At 37.3% G+C, this 16,471-nt stretch overlaps 1 protein-coding gene across 1 annotated transcript; it reads left to right on the plus strand.

Annotated features, from left to right (window-relative positions):
• The first annotated feature begins 11,501 nt into the window (after nucleotides 1-11,501).
• On the plus strand, nucleotides 11,502-13,505 carry LOC141685276 (uncharacterized). The gene is made up of 5 exons (XM_074490389.1): nucleotides 11,502-11,663; nucleotides 12,057-12,167; nucleotides 12,420-12,576; nucleotides 12,763-13,060; nucleotides 13,328-13,505. The coding sequence occupies exons 1-5, from the start codon at nucleotides 11,502-11,504 to the stop codon at nucleotides 13,503-13,505; spliced, it is 906 nt and encodes a 301-aa protein (XP_074346490.1).
• The last annotated feature ends 2,966 nt before the right edge of the window (nucleotides 13,506-16,471 follow it).

Consider the following 16,471-nt stretch of genomic DNA (forward strand, 5'->3'; position numbering starts at 1 on the left):
GGGTTGCATATCTATGCGCTCATATGCCTCTATTTATCTAGCATCTGAATTACACTTCCTTAACATTGATACGTGAAACATGTTATGAACTTGCTACATATTCGGGGTTAGGGCTAGCTCATATGCTAACTTCCCAAACGTCTTAATATATCCAAGGGTCCAACAAATTGTAGACTTAGCTTTCCTTTCCTTCCAAACCTCATCAATCCTTTCCAAGGGATACCTATATCATTACTAGGTCCCCTATTTCATACTCTTTATCCTTTCGTGTCAAATCAACATACTTATCATGTCCATCTTGGGCTACCACCAGCCGTCCTCTGATTAGATCTATCATATCCTTGGTCCTTTGGACTACTGCGGGTCCGAGCATCTTGCGCTCTACAACTTCATCCTAACATAAGGGAGATCGACATTGTCTTCCCTCAAGGATCTCATAAGGCGACACCTCGATACTGACATATGATCTATTGTCGTAAGAAAACTCAATCCGCGTTATGTGATCATTCAAATTTCTTTCAAGTCTATTGCACAGACTCTCATTATAGCTTCTAGAATTATAGCTTTTGCTTCTTAATACCCATTCTTTTCCAGTTCGTAATCATTATTACCTTCCGTTCCTAATATTATACTGGTTATACTTTTGCTCGTTAGCGTTCTATAACCTTTTAATAACCACGCCAACCTTAGTATCACGAATGTGTTTCCATTCTGAATACTACCACAACTTTATTACTCCTTTTTCAGCTGTTTCTATTTTCGAAAGCTTAATCCTTCATATAGAAGTAAAAGAATTTATTGAGAGATCACTATGATCATGAACACTTGTTATATCGCATAGTTAGTACAGAAGGTGGCCAGCCTTTAGTACTTGACAAGCAATTAAACAATAGATGGTATCCTACTAGGCTTCTATCACACAGATAGATAGTTATTCGGCAATACCTCCCCTTTCTGGAAGGGTTGTTCTTCTCAGATTACATGAAATGAAAAGAAGAGAAAAGAACGAACTGAAGAGAATTGTATATATAAAAAAAATATACTGCCACAAAATATCTGGCTTGGAACCTACCTCTGAATTATAGAGGTTTGTCATAGGAGAACAAAACATAAACGTATTTATATCAGCATCAAGTATTATAACATCGTATTTCCCATGCCTAAATATTTTCGCTATCCCGTCCATCATTCTATGGACCCATGCTCTTCCTCGAGCTTATACACAATCACCTTTGAAACTCCCTCGACATCGAAATTCGAATTTGGGATCTCATTCTATATATCACCGTTACTAGGATTCTATGCTCGCACCGCAACCTTCCTCGTATAATAATACGACTCTCTATTGATAAGAAAGAATAATTATTCACTAGGTAGATACTCTACTTAATTAGTCTATCAATGATAACTTATACACTACCACGACCCGATTAGGGGTACTCAATCTCAACACCCATTCCAATACAACTCTCATGGTTGTAATCAGCTCACTACTCGCAGAATCATTGCTGCCTTACTATGGTCCACCACTGACCCACTGTAGTCATTCATTTTCCATGAAGTCTTAATAGCTAACCATACGGAGTCCATACATGTCGTATCAAATCCTTCTAAGGAGTTAACATAACCACCAATCACAATTCATGAAGAACACTCCAAACTCTGACGTACTTTCATGACATGAAGCAGATAAAAGTGCAGAAGAGTTTCAATCAAAGCAACGATAGCAGGTTAATACCATTCTTAATCATATGCCTTAAATAGAAGACTTAGCTCAAAGGTTCGTCTAGTCCTTTTTGAAACATGGTCCTGGCTTATCTCAAGATAGGACCTTCTAAGATAGATAGCCCGTTCATTGGCGATTACACGAATTAAACTTTTACCAACTACTATTACGGTTGGGTATTGCACAGTCATCAGAAGGAATGTCAATCTTCCAAACCATAATACAACCTTCACAGTTTTAACCATCATCACTGTATTCCTCTGGCACAAGCGCCTATAATTATCCTCTTACCTTTAAAGTGTCGGCCACCTCTTTGGCCTTTCCTGATATTAAAATTTCCTTACAGTCAATGTCATTTTAACCACCTCCAAATAAATTTTCTACCTTATTTCAATCACTGCTTTTGTGAAGATGTATTCCTTAAAATCTGATGAGTAAAAAAAAATATCACCATTTTTCCATAAGTTATTGCCTCAGTCTTTAGAGGTTAATCACTGTCACGACTGACTCTCAATCATACTTAGAACATCTTTTATCTTAAGTCTTAATTGCCCTGAATAATTTCGACCTTTACTGGTTCGATCCATACTTTCTCGTGGTTTAACACGTGCCCTACTTGGCATCATTATAATTACGTCATATTTCCGTTATCAACATTTCTATTCTTGAGAATTTTGAATATTACCTTTCTCCTTGTAAAACCTCTAAGGTTATCCTTCAATCGTTCCTCCTGTATTCCCTAGATACAGGGCATATCAAAATACCATTTACTAATACTAGAACCATTGTCTATATACTTCTGAAAAATTTCTCCACTGATTCTTAAAGGTTGTTGCTACCTTAACCCTTTCCCAATCATACTGTCAAAACTCATACTGTCCCTAATAAGGGTGTCTTATTCAATCATTCCCACCTCAATAGTATATGCCTAATTTCACAATAACATTTGTATTCAAAATGAGGTCAATCAATATGGCCTCCAAAAGATAACAACGGTTATCCGCTTTTCTTGCCTAATTTGGTAATGATAACAAGGATGTTCTGGAAGATATTGGTCGTGTTCAACGTGAACTTCTTCTTAATAATTCCTTATTTACTTTTGTTGTTTATCCCAACAGTCATCTCAATGTTGGGATATCTCTCATACCTGGAATCTCCCTTTCTAGGTATCATGCCACTGGTCTTACACTTTACCTTCTTGAAGGTCACTTCCTTCACCCAATTTTCTTAATTTCTTACTTTCTTGTCTCCTCAGTCTATCCGCGTCTCATTATTTATCCTTCGAATTATCTCAAGGTTTCCTCGAATCTTCCCAACTTACAGGGGATAAAATATATGTATCTCTTATACCTTCAACCATCAATTTAACTCATGGTGAATCACTCTCATCCGGACGATTACCTACTTTTCTATTTCTATTTCTACGAGTCTTTAGGGTTTCCTCATACCCAACTCCCTTATCATTCCTCAAACTCTCTTGCCTTTATATTCCTTTCTCTTATCGTTATTTCATGAACCAACAGAACATAAGCATTGATTTCAAACATCCCGTCATTCTGGATTCGTGTCTTCAGAACGAATCTTGATAACTTTTACAACTTAGATTCATAATTCATCATACTCGTCTGCCTTTGTTCTGGCTCTTAAGCTTTTACACTATCTCCATAACCTTGGGAAGTACTTTCCTGAAAACAATTGACTGAACTTAAATCAGTTTATTATAATCTCTTGCTCCGTGCCTTCCTTGGCCTTTCACCAGCGGGTGGTCTCTCTCTTAGGAGGGTAAGTGACAAAACAGTCTTTTGTGGTTCGTCAATCATTTAGAATCTCAAATGATTCATCTATTTCCTTTAGCCAGGCTCTTGCCTCGACTGGGTCAGCTTGTTCCTTGGAACTCTGAGAGCTTAGCGACTTAAAGGTCATGAAAGAATTTCCCACCGCACTGTCTCCTCAGGGTGGTGGTTGGGGATAATAGTCTAAGTTCTCTTTAGACAGGTCCATGAATTGCCGTATAGGGGTACCATCTCGGGTCTCCTGTCCTTACTCGACTTTTGTTTCCTCAGTCTAAATATTTCTTCCTACTCCCCATAATTGGGGTCATCTTACATAATTTAAATCCTCATTTTCCACTTCATCATGTTATGGGTTCCTTTTGTCTTGGTGGCAACCTCCCTGACTATCCCGTTCAGGGTTTGCTCTAACTCTTATTCCTCAAACTAGCTTTCATCTAAGATTTCATCTTTAAGCTCTTAAACCTTTGGAACCCAAATTCTATAGGAATACCTCATTATTCCCTTATCATCACTCTCGGTATTAATCTCATACCTATTTGTTGGCTCTCTGCCTTCATTCATCACTTTTACTGGCACAATATGTTCTTTTCCAATACTTCGGGCTGTATTGCTATCTCAAACAGCTTTTCGGTACCGGCTCCGGTTACCTTCACTACTATTTCCATTTTCTCAAAATCTCTTATAAACTCTCCAAAAGTCATTATCATCTTGAGTTTCTCCTTTTTACTAAGGGCATCAGCCACCATATTGGCTTTCCCCGAATGATAAAGAATCTCCCAATCATAATTCTTGATTAGCTCTAACCGCCTCCTCTGGCGTATGTTGAGCTCTTTCTACGTAAGAATGTACTAGAGCTCCTATGGTTTGTGAATCTCACACTTCTCTCCATACAAGTAGTGCCTCAAATCTTTAGGGCAAAACTATTGCCACGAGCCCAAGCTCATGGGTGGGGATATCGAATTTTAAATTCCCTTAATTGTCTTGACGCAGACGCGATTATCTTACTGTGCTATATAAGAAGCACCCTAATTCCTTATGCGAAGCGTCACTTACAAATCACAAAATCTCATTTTCCATCCGGAAACGCCAAGATAGGGAACGTCACCAACCTTTGCTTCGGTTCTTAAAAGTTGTTCTCGCATTTCTCTGTCCATTCGAACTTCTCAGTCTTACGAGTAAGCCGCGTTAAAGGGGCTACTATCTTTACAAACTTGAACGAACCTCTGGTAGTGACCGGCCAATCCTACCTCTGGTAGTCGACCCAACCAGGGTCATCAATTCATCAGTGGTCCTTTATCCAATCTCGTCAGGATCCTCCATGGGATCCTCCTCAGCAACTATCCCTTCTAGGACAACATCCTCAACCGCTACATCCTCAATATCAATATCATCCGGTCCTGCGTTAGGACGCTCTATTGGATCCACAATCTGATCTCCAATTAGTAATAAAACATTATCGCGTTGATGTTCCTCAACTTCAGGGTTCGGAGTCCCGCTACCATATACGATAACGAACTACGCTTCTATCGCTACATTTATAAGGGTTCCCATAAGGGTTTTAACTGTCAGTACTACGTTAGGTAGTCCGACTATGAACTTGGCAAGAGTTCTTATTATCTTAGTGAACTTATTATCTTAACGTCCCATCATCTCTGAGGTTTATAACGCTTGGCTCTGATACCATTTCTGTAACACCCCCAAATCCGGGGTCGGGGATCCGGGTTGTCACGAGTTCCATTTCCCTTAACAACACCCAATCTTAATAAATAATCAACTACTCTGTACTGTGACCCCACAATAAACACACACACCACAAGTTATAGTCTCAGAGATGAATATCCAAAAATAATCACAAGTCGTTTTATTCCACAATTATATGCCAATACACCTTAAACAGGTTTCTGAATAAATTTACATTTCTTTGCCATTATTACAATTCATAAATATACATAATCTGATACATCAAAAGTTGAAAGCCTAGCCTATTGGTAGTTCCTACCTCAGCTATGGCGGCATCAGTGCTTCTAGAAAACTGCAGAACGTCTCCTAACCTCTTGCGAATCGGGAGCTTGGTCCGGTTCATCTTGTCTATCTGATGTTGTGTGATGAAAGAAGAAAGCAAGGGTGAGCAGCAAGCCCACCAAAATAATATGTATAATGATTAACAATATATGAGCCTTCTCAGAGTACTCATGAAAGTCTTGGTCAAAAGAAATGAACCAAGTTGATATCTTAATGCGATGAAGTCGCAAAATATTCAGTATATATATATATACATATATACTTTTCAATTATTGGAAGTCCTCTTCCATGCACAATATACACAAAGTCCCACTGTATAACTGTATAAAAAAAATATCGTTGCAAGGTGATCTCATATATCTAACCTTGTCTCAACATTTTTCTGAAAATCTTTGTCATTCATAAGACAATTATTAATTAGATATAAGTTTAAAAGATGAAGTTACAAGATACCCCAATATACTTATATCTTTCCCAAATACTACTTGAACTACCACCGTTCAAGTTATAATTAGCTTCAAAAGTTCATCACATAGATGAGACTATAAGGCAAGATTTGAATAGATTAAATCTTTAAAATATTATCAAAATAAAATGAAGTTACGAGATACTTCATTTGATGTGAACATCATTTTGAAAACTTGACCCTGCCAACACTCAACAATCGCCCAACCGTAGCCTTTCTATCGAAGTGCTCTGGGTAGTGTTGCAGAAATTATCCAATTGGATGATGAACTCATTACGGGAGTTTGCCGCGCCAGGAAGACCACTTACGATGATCAGTCGTAGTAGTACAACCCCACCATTTTCTACATGTAGAGGAGAACCTGTCGGATTTACTTGTCAACCGAACACTGAACTCCTAAGGAATGGACCGCCTTAGCGGAACTTCCAGGCCATTTGGGCCAATATAATAAGGCTGGGCCGGCGCTACTCGGCCACTTACGCCACTCCTAGTTCAGATGAAATCCATGACTCTGAAACGTAAAGCTCGTCCCCACTTTTCCCAAGTAGAAACTTATTGATACGGCTCCACCAAGAAGTCGTATCTATTTGGAAAGGAGAACTCACCGATATTTCCCAGGCGATGCCTGTTAATGGATTAACTTGTCCCAAGAATTTTACTTCCCGAGTGTTGGGTAAGTAATCAATTCATTTATCAAAATAGCAACCTTGTTGCGAATATAAAACACACCACAGAGCCGGATCCCTCAGGTTTTGAGCGAGTATTTAAATCCCCTTAAAAAGGAAGATCTTAAATATAAAAATGAGTTTTGGGATCCGCTCTAACTTTTAAAAATCATTTTGAAGACTCGAAAACACTTTAAAGAGTGTTTGGAGTAAAGCTGATTTAATGAAGTAAATCAGTCCCCAGTATATTTAGAAAAATGCCTGAATATTATTATTTAAATAATATTCTCATAAAGATAATCCTTATAAAAATAATCGAAGTAGAAGTATTAAAACTTATACTTGAAATGGATATTAAATAACCAAAGATATACTTATATAAAAGTACTATCTTTATTTGAATAATCGAAAATAAGTTTGATTATTTACACCTTATTCTTTAATAAAATAAAAAAATATCTCAGCAAATAATCGGAGTCATAGATCCTCAAATGAATATTCAAAAATATTCAATAAATAATAAAAACTGAGTCGTAAGCCCTCGAATGAATATTCAAATAATATTCAGATAATAAAATAAAAGGAGTCATAAGTCCTCGAATGAATATTCAAAATAATATTCATTTAATATAAATGAGTCATACGCCTTCGAATAATATTCGAAATAATATTCAATAATAAAATAAAGCTAAAGTTATCGAATAAACCTTATACGATTAATAGTTTTAAAAACTATATCAATATATATATATATAAATATATATATTATACTCGGGAGCCTCGCCTCCCGGTTTTAGAAAAAGTTTACCTTTTGATCCTTATACTAAGGGTATATGCAAGTTACCGCTATCCTCTAGCATAGGTATTATCAACTGAATCAACAAATATATATAGCAAGAATACGAAACATGCATGCATATATATATATATATCATAGCAGCATGCTTCAATATATTGCAACATTTGCTAATTAACCAACATGCATCTATCGCAAGATAATGCAAATACATATATACATCACAACAACAGTATAACGGGTAGAAAACTTGCCTGAGCGACTGGGGGTTACGAATGGCTCGGGATGAGTCTGGTAACCTATAAACAACAAGTAAGTTGGAATTAAACCAAAGTCACTTGTAAATCTATACTCTAACCAACTCAGACTCTAACGCTCGTTTTGCGCTTACTGATTCTCTTAAGTCACTCGAGTACCCTCGGCTCCACCATTTTTAATAATTTAACCTTTATGAGTTTTAAGGCGATTCCTTCGCGAGTGTCTTACCAACTGCCTAACACACTTACCATAAATGTTTCATGCATTAATTAACCCTTTTTGGTCTTTAACCTATGTTTCAAAGTAAGGCGAGGGGAAAAGTTTCGTTCGCGAAACGCCGTTACTTGAAACGGTCGTTTCTCCTAAACCGTGCATCGGAATCGAACGAACTACATATCAAAACGAAGCTCGTAACATGAGCTATCTAAACATGGCAGTGGTCATAATCTAGCAGGGGGTCCTCGGGTCCTAATGTTATGCACAAAACAGTCTAAAGAAAATCGGACGTTACGACGGCTATGTTTACGCGATTACCAATATTTATACCACTCCAAATTCTTTACCAATTCACTACAAACCACCCAACCATCATCAATACATCAAACACAACTTATATCAAGGCAAAGTCAGTCCATAATCTCAAGGTTTTCCAACTTATTCAACCACAAACATGATCTACTAACCATAACTTAAGATTCATTAACCATTAACCAAGATTCATATCCAAAATCACCACAAATCCAACCAAACTATCTAACATACATGGATCTTGTTATACATACATGGATATTTCTATATATACATTAATCCATCCATAAACTCATCAAAACTCAAAGTTCAAACTATAAGTTAAAGGTGAAAGTTGTTTATACCTCCTTGAAGCTTCCTAACACAACCCAAGAGCTTTGAATGCCTAAAAGAACCTTGATCCTTGCTTGTATAACCTTAATCTTTCATAAAAATTCAAGAAAACTAAAGTTATTTCTTGAAGGTTACTATTCACCATCTTCTTCCTCGATTTATTGGAAGAGATTGTGAAGGAATTAGGAGCTTAAACTTATAGCATATCCATATCTATGTACAAGGAAGCTTAGATAATTACCTTGTGATTTAACAATGCTTGGAACTTGATTTTTGAAATTCTTGCCCTTGAAAAAGATGAAAAGCCGAGAGCAAGATGATGAGAATGAAATGATTTTGTGTTTTTTGATTTGTTTGGCTTAGCTTGGTTGTTTTTTGTTTTGTTTTTGGTTAATTACCTTAATAACCTTATATTTGTGTGGTTATAAACCAACCACACCTCCTCCTTCCCTATGTCATGCTTACATCACATTGCTATGTCATCCTCCCTTCCTTGTCCTCTTCTAATTGGTTGGGTGACATCACTTCCTCTAATCCCTTTGCTTAACTTCCTAATTGTTTGCCTAATGACCGCTGATCTGTTATACGGTTCGCTTAACTTTCGTTTTCGTTTATCGTTTGAAGGATCATACCCGGGATCTTATTACTTAAGTTCCCTTAACCTTACTCATTACATTATATTCCTTTTTATGATCCTCTCTTATAATCCTTTAATTTAAATCCTTTTTATCCTGTTACCTTTTTCTCAATTCTTTCCGTATCTAGTGGATTTCCGGGAAAAATCAAAGTGTTCGGATTTGGATTCTGACGATCTTTACATACACTTATATCCCATATAAAGTACTAATAAAATCTCAGAATATCCATATCAGAACCCCTACATAGTGTGGCATGAAAAGTTTTCTCATTCAGCAAAAACACTATTCATAAGGGTTTCAAAAATTTCCAAAAATTGGGGTTATTACAAGTTATCGTATAGAGTGATCGTTCCGGGAACGAGAGTTGAGAATCTGATTAAGATTTTGGTTTTATTGTAGATTCGGAGCGTGAGGGCATTCAGGCTAGGAAAGGAAAGGATTTACTAGGTGGCAGTAGTACAACCTTCAGGAAAGCAAATCCAGGAAAGTAACTCTGATTACTTGTGTAAATGATTATAAAGAGAATGATGTTCATACCATGTAGAGTATTGAACTGTTTAAGTATGAAACCCTTGCTTTATGAAACCCTGATATTGAATTGAAGTACCCTTGTTCTTGATAACCTGTTATTGATAAGCCTATTGATTTTACCCTTTGATAATCTGTCTTTTCTGTTCAAGTTACCTATTAAGCCATGAATTGTATTGAACCTTTTGACTATCTTTGTTAACCCTGTTTAATGATATTCTGTTTCTTTTGATCACCCTATTGATCCCTAAACCAATGTTATTCCTTCAAATTTAGTGCTTTGTTATCCCTGATACAGAATTCTTATGAATTGTTCCTTGCGTATCCTTGAATCACTCCCCGAACTTTGTTTTCTTAAAAATCTGATCTAAGAATAAGTTTCGACTTGAAAGAGTCCAAATGATTTCAAATGCTTGGTAATGATAAAAATGGATTTTTGAAAACCTATTTGTTTTTCCAACTCAAGGTTTTCCAAATGAATTCCTGATGGATTGGATTGGGACGTAAGAGGCTAGTGGGACTAGTCCAGTCATGGTAAGAGGCTAGCGGGGCCAATCCAATTTAAGGCTGAAATTATGCCGATTGGTACCCTAAAGACCGGAATGGAGGTCGATACGGGCTGATCACCCGTATATAATAAAATGGAAAGATAAAGTGATCCAATCAAGGGTTCAAAGTGATTATTTAAAAAAAGGAACTGAAACATTTGTTCAGTAAATTGATTTTTTTTGAAAATGAAAATGGTTTATATTGCTTTGAAAAAGTTGATATGTTAATGTGGAGCTTAAAGCTCGAGAACCCTGATTCTTGAAATTGTTGATCATATGATTGATTCTATATCTTGAAATACTATTACTTTCCTCTATCGAAAGATCTATTTTGATCCTATAATGATTTGTGATGAATGTCGGCTTTCGTCCTGCTTTGAGCCTTGTTTCCTTGAAAGCCCCTACTATTCTTCAGATACCTTTCCTTAACCCAAAAAGATGGAAATCTGCCACCTAGATTAATTAAAGTAGAATGCCCTAGTTTGATAAAGCATATTGTGATTTGCTATTGTAGAACTGCTATTTAGTTACTTGCTGAGTTTTATACTCATTTGTTTTGTCTTAATCTAACCATGGCAGTTAAGCAAGAAGATGGCCAGGCTTAGGCGCACTGCTCGTAAGAGCGTACCTGGTGGTCCCTACCGTGTTGAGGGCTTCCGGTTGCCGGAGCAGGTAGTGGCAATCATGAGTGAGGTCGCGCCTAGAAAGAGGTATATAAAGATACAATGGGTTATCTGTCGGTTCCCAGCCGGAATCGATATTATTTATTTAATAATATTTTGGGTTTGTGAGTTATATTCTGTGATTGGTAGTTGTGATCTTGTCTCATACTTTATCATGTTGATCTTGTTATTAGTTAATCGGGGTTTATGCATATTTAATTATTAGGTTAGAGGTGTGTGAGTCCTCATTTCCTAACCCCGAGATTGAGGACGTCACAAAGGGTCTCAGCCGAAGGGGGATGTTAAGTTAATTTCTGCTCTAAAGGCGAGTAAATTGTTGTCTAAGGGTTGTGATGGCTACTTTGCTTTCGTGAGGGATACATCGAAGGATGAACCTCGCATCGAGGATTATCCAGTTGCGAGGGAGTATGAAGATTTGTTCCCCGATGAGCTACCAGGTTTGCCACCACATAGAGAGGTGGAGTTTACTATTGAACTAGTTCTAGGCGTTGAGCCTATTTTTAAGGCGCCTTAACGGATGGCACCACTTGAGTTGCAGGAATTGAAGGAGCTGCTGTATGAGTTGTTGGATAGGGGATTTATCAGGCCAAGTGTGTCTCCATGGGGCGCTCCTGTGTTGTTTGTGAATAAAAAGGATGGTTCCATGAGATTGTGCATTGACTATAGGGAGTTGAATAAGGTGACTATCAGAAACAGCTATCCTTTACCACGCATTGATGACTTATTTGATCAGTTGTAAGGGGAGAAGTACTTTTCGAAGATAGATTTGAGATCTGGTTACCATCAGTTACGAGTTAGGGAGGAAGACATTTCGAAGACTGCATTTCGCATTCGTTATGGTCATTATGAGTTTCTCGTGATGTCCTTTGGGTTGATGAATGCACCAGCGGTATTTATGGATTTGATGAATCGGGTCTTTCATGATTATCTGGATAAATTCGTGATGGTCTTCATCGATGATATCTTGATATACTCTAGGAGCATAGAGGAGCATGAGGAGCATTTACATACTGTACTTAAAATTTTGAGGGAGAAGAAGTTGTTTGCGAAATTTTCCAAGTGTGAATTCTAGTTGGAGGAAGTGGCATTCTTGGGGAATATTGTGTCTGGTAGGGGCATTGAGTTGGATCCTGCGAAAGTCGAGGCTATTACTAATTGGCCCAGACCTAGCAATGTGATGGAGGTGAGGAGTTTCTTGGGTTTAGCAGGTTACTACAGGCGTTTTGTGGAAGGTTTCTCTTCCATAGCTTTGCCATTGACTCATCTAATGAGGAAGGGAATTAAGTTTGAATGGAATGATGATCGTGAGAAGAGCTTTCAAGAGTTAAAGAAGAGGTTGGTGTCAGCTCCAATGCTTGTGTTGCCATCAGGGAGTGGAGGTTTTCAGATTTATAGTGATGCTTCTAAGAGAGGATTGGGGTGCGTTCTTATGCAGCATGGGAAAGTGATTTCTTACGCCTCTAGGAAACTTAAACCTTATGAGGTGAACTATCCTACCCATAACTTGGAGTTAGCTGCTGTGGTACTTGCTTTGAAGATCTGGAGACACTATTTTTATGGAGAGACTTATGACGTCTTTACTGATCACAAAAGTCTCAAATACATCTTTACTCAGAAAGAGCTTAATATGAGATAGCGGAGGTGGCTTGAACTTCTTAAAAATTATGATGCAAATATTCAGTACCATCCAGGGAAGGCGAATGTAGTGACAGATGCTCTTAGTAGGAAGAACTTGGGGAGTGTTGCATCTCTCATTACTTAGTCGTGCCTTATTTCAGATTTGGAGCGCTTGTGTGTTGAGTTGTATGTTAGAGGATCAAATGGTAGTATTGCAAGTTTGAAAGTGGAACTGAATCTTGTTTCAATGGTTAAGAAGGCTCAGAAGAGTGATACAGGTTTGGAAGCTATTAGATCCGAGGAGGCAAGTGGCAAGGAAAAACATTTTCGTGTTGATGATGAGGGTGTGATATGGTTGGGTAGTAAATTGTGTGTTACCTCAGACCCGATGATTCGTGAGAAAATTTTGAAGGAGGCTCATAGTTCTTCATTCTCTATTCACCCAGGTTCCACTAAGATGTATAGGGATTTGAAGAAGCACTTTTGGTGGAGTGGAATGAAAGGAGATATAGCAGAATTTGTGGGGAAATGTCTTACATGTCAACAGGTGAAGATAGATCATCAGAGGCCTAGTGGACTATTGCAGCAGCTAGATATTCCAGTTTGGAAGTGGGAAAACATTACTCTGGATTTTGTGACTCATTTGCCGAGGACCTTCAAGAAGAATGATGTCATATGGGTGGTGGTTGATAGACTTACTAAGTCCGCTCACTTCTTACCTATTAGAGAGACTACTCTTGTTCATAAGTTGGCAGAGATTTTTCAGCGAGATATTGTTAGACTTCATGGTGTGCCTGTGTCGATAGTTTCTGACAGTGATACGAGATTTACATCATATTTTTGGAAGGGGTTCCAGCAAGCTTGGGGAACGAGGCGTAATTTTAGTACAGCTTATCATCCGTAAACTGATGGACATTCAGAAAGGACGATCCAGACGTTGGTGGATATGTTGAGGGCTTGTGCTTTGGAGTGGACAGGTGATTGGGATAAATATTTGTATTTCGTAGAGTTTGCGTACAATAATAGTTAGCACGCGAGTATTGGTATGCCACCATTTGAGGCTTTGTATGGTAGGAGGTGTAGGGAACCATCTTGTTGGGATGAGGTTGATGAGAGAGCCATTGAAGGGCCGGAGTGGGTTAGAATCACTAATGAGAAGGTAGAGAAAGTTAAAGAAAGTTTAAAGGAAGCCCGATCATATCAAAAGAATTATGCGGATCAACATCGAAAGTTTGGTGGATTTGAGCCAGGTGATCATGTGTTCTTGAAGGTGTCGCCTTGTAAGGGTGTGAAACATTTTGGTATGAAGGGAAAGCTTAGTCCGAGATATGTTGGACCTTTTGATGTTATCGAGAAAGTTGGGGAAGTATCTTATAGAGTTGCGTTACCGCCACAACTATCTCATGTGCATAATGTGTTTCATGTGTTTGTTTTGAGGGGCTCTAAATATCATCCATTACACATAGTTTAGTATCCATTGTATAAGATTAGAGAGGATCTTTTGTGTGAGGAAGAAGCTGAGGCTATCTTAGCTCGAGAGGAGCGGGTTTTGAGAAAGAACACCATTCCGTTTGTGAAGGTTTTGCGGAAAAATAATTCTGAGAGAGAGGCGCCTTGGGAATTAGAAGAATTTATTCGTGAGAAATATCCGTATTTATTCGATTCATGTACGACTATTTAGTTTCGTTTGATTTCGGGGACGGAATTTTTTAAGGGGAGTATATATGTAATATACATGAATTTTAGATAATAATAATAATAATAATAATAATAATAATAATAATAATAATAATAATAATAATAGAATTTGATATACAAGAGAATTTGATATAAGTATAAATTACTAACTAGAAAAGAAGTAGATAACTTGTATATATATATATACAAAGTTAATTCTAAACATAGATACTACTAATTTGGGAAGGGATATTATTGAAAAAATCCGGAGGCGTTGAATGAAGAGAAATGAACGAGGGAAGACCGTTTTATCCATCTAGTAATTAAAAAGGTACTCATCTTATTCTTAGTTCTCACTTGACAATTGAGGATATGATCTAATGTCGTTATTTGTGAATACTAGTTCGAGGGTTTATCTGTTTCTTATACCATGCACCCAGTAACTTCACTTTTTAATTATTTAATTGTAAAACATAAAGTACTACTTCTTAGATTTACGAGCCTCTCCTTGAATTCCAAGTTGCATGCATGCATTTATGGTGGTCATGACTCATGACTAGAGGTGGCCAAACGGGTGGTTCAACCCGCCCGAACTAGCCCCGGCTCGCTTAATAAACCGTTAAAATTCGACTCGTAGCGGGACGAGTTAAACTCGGCACTGAACATGAATAGTTACGGTGCGAATACGGTTTCATTATATTCTAACCGTGAATCGGCACGGCACGAGGCTGAACCGGCATGCGAGAACAGAACGGCACGCGAACCCGCTAGAACCCGCGTAACCCGTTCGAACTCGCCTGACCCGTGCAAACCGCCCGGCACGTTATATTATTCTTAGAAGTCAGGACATATTCAGTTGGTTTGGTCGTCTTGTGGCCCACAAGTTGTGGGAGTATGCATGTGACACTCTTAACTCTGTGACCTGTCTGTCTTGTAAGTTGTATAGTCGTATAAGTATTGTCTTATAAGTATTGTTTAAATACTTGTATATATTAATATGTGTTGGATTTTAAACGCAGCGGGGGCATGGAAAAACACTTTTACACATACAAAATCCAAATAAAAGAATATAAATCATGAATAAAAATTCGAGGGATCGAATCTAACCTTTTAAAATAATTCGGAGACAATGATCAGAGATCCTTAGCAGTTGCTCCTCAAGTGTGAAGCACTCCACCGGTATCCACCAAGAAAACGATGTTAAGGAGGAGGAAGGAGGTGGAGAGAATTGGGTTTGCCAAACTTTTTGGGTTTTCGGGTTCGATGGGATTAGAATAAAATTAGGGTCTATAATAGTGTATTTATAGGCAAAATTTTCAGCTGAAATTTTCCCATAAATATTATTATTATTATCCCATTTATTATTCTCATTAATAATTAAAACACCTTTTAATTACTAATCCTTTTTCTAAACACTTTAGAAATAATTCTCTCTCTTGATTTAATTTCCAAAAATTAAATTCTTAATTAATAATATTAAGAACTTTTCTTAATTAATTTATAATCAATTAAATCTCATTTAATCAATTATTAAATTTGCCAATTAATTATTTATTTCACAAATAAATAATTATTAGCCATTATTAATTAATTCCTACACCATTAAATCATTCTCTTTTTATGGTGTGACCCTGTAGGTTCAATATTAAGCCGGTAGTAGAAATAAATAATAATAAAACTATTTTATCATTATTTATATAAATTCTCTAATTTATTAAATATGATTAATTAATTAATCACATTTATTCTACATCGTGAGGGATACTTCTCAGCATATCGCGACTATCCGGATAATATGAATTCACTGCTTAGAATATCAAGAACCTATTCAGTGAATAGTTACCGTACAATAAACTCCTTCTACCCTACAATGTCCCGATTAAATACAATGCATGGATCTCGTGTCAAGCCTATCTAATTCAATCACTTTGCTTACCATTTACTATGCGTAGTTCTATGCAAATTAGAAACTCCTTTCTAATTTCATTTACTCTGGCCAGAGATTCCTGAACTAGCATAAGTGGATCAGCCTTGAACATTCGCTTCCTTCACTGGAAGGGGTAGATCCTTTATTTATCATACACTATCTTCGTGTACAAATTCCTATACCCAGAAGAGCCCTAATAATTGTCCCTGGAGACTAAGTACTAAACCCAAGCATAGTTCAGTGTACACAAGATGACTATGATGACC

This window comes from Apium graveolens, chromosome 9 (genome assembly GCF_009905375.1).
Source record: "Apium graveolens cultivar Ventura chromosome 9, ASM990537v1, whole genome shotgun sequence".
NCBI lineage: Eukaryota > Viridiplantae > Streptophyta > Magnoliopsida > Apiales > Apiaceae > Apium > Apium graveolens.

Bases quoted from the DNA above. Each gene is read 5' to 3' on its own strand.
- LOC141685276 (XM_074490389.1), top strand. From the start codon at position 11,502: ATGGCACCACTTGAGTTGCAGGAATTGAAGGAGCTGCTGTATGAGTTG. The intron at 11,664-12,056 runs GTGACTATCAGA...TGTGAATTCTAG, and splicing joins ACTATAGGGAGTTGAATAAG to TTGGAGGAAGTGGCATTCTT. The intron at 12,168-12,419 runs GTGAGGAGTTTC...GTTCTTATGCAG, and splicing joins GACCTAGCAATGTGATGGAG to CATGGGAAAGTGATTTCTTA.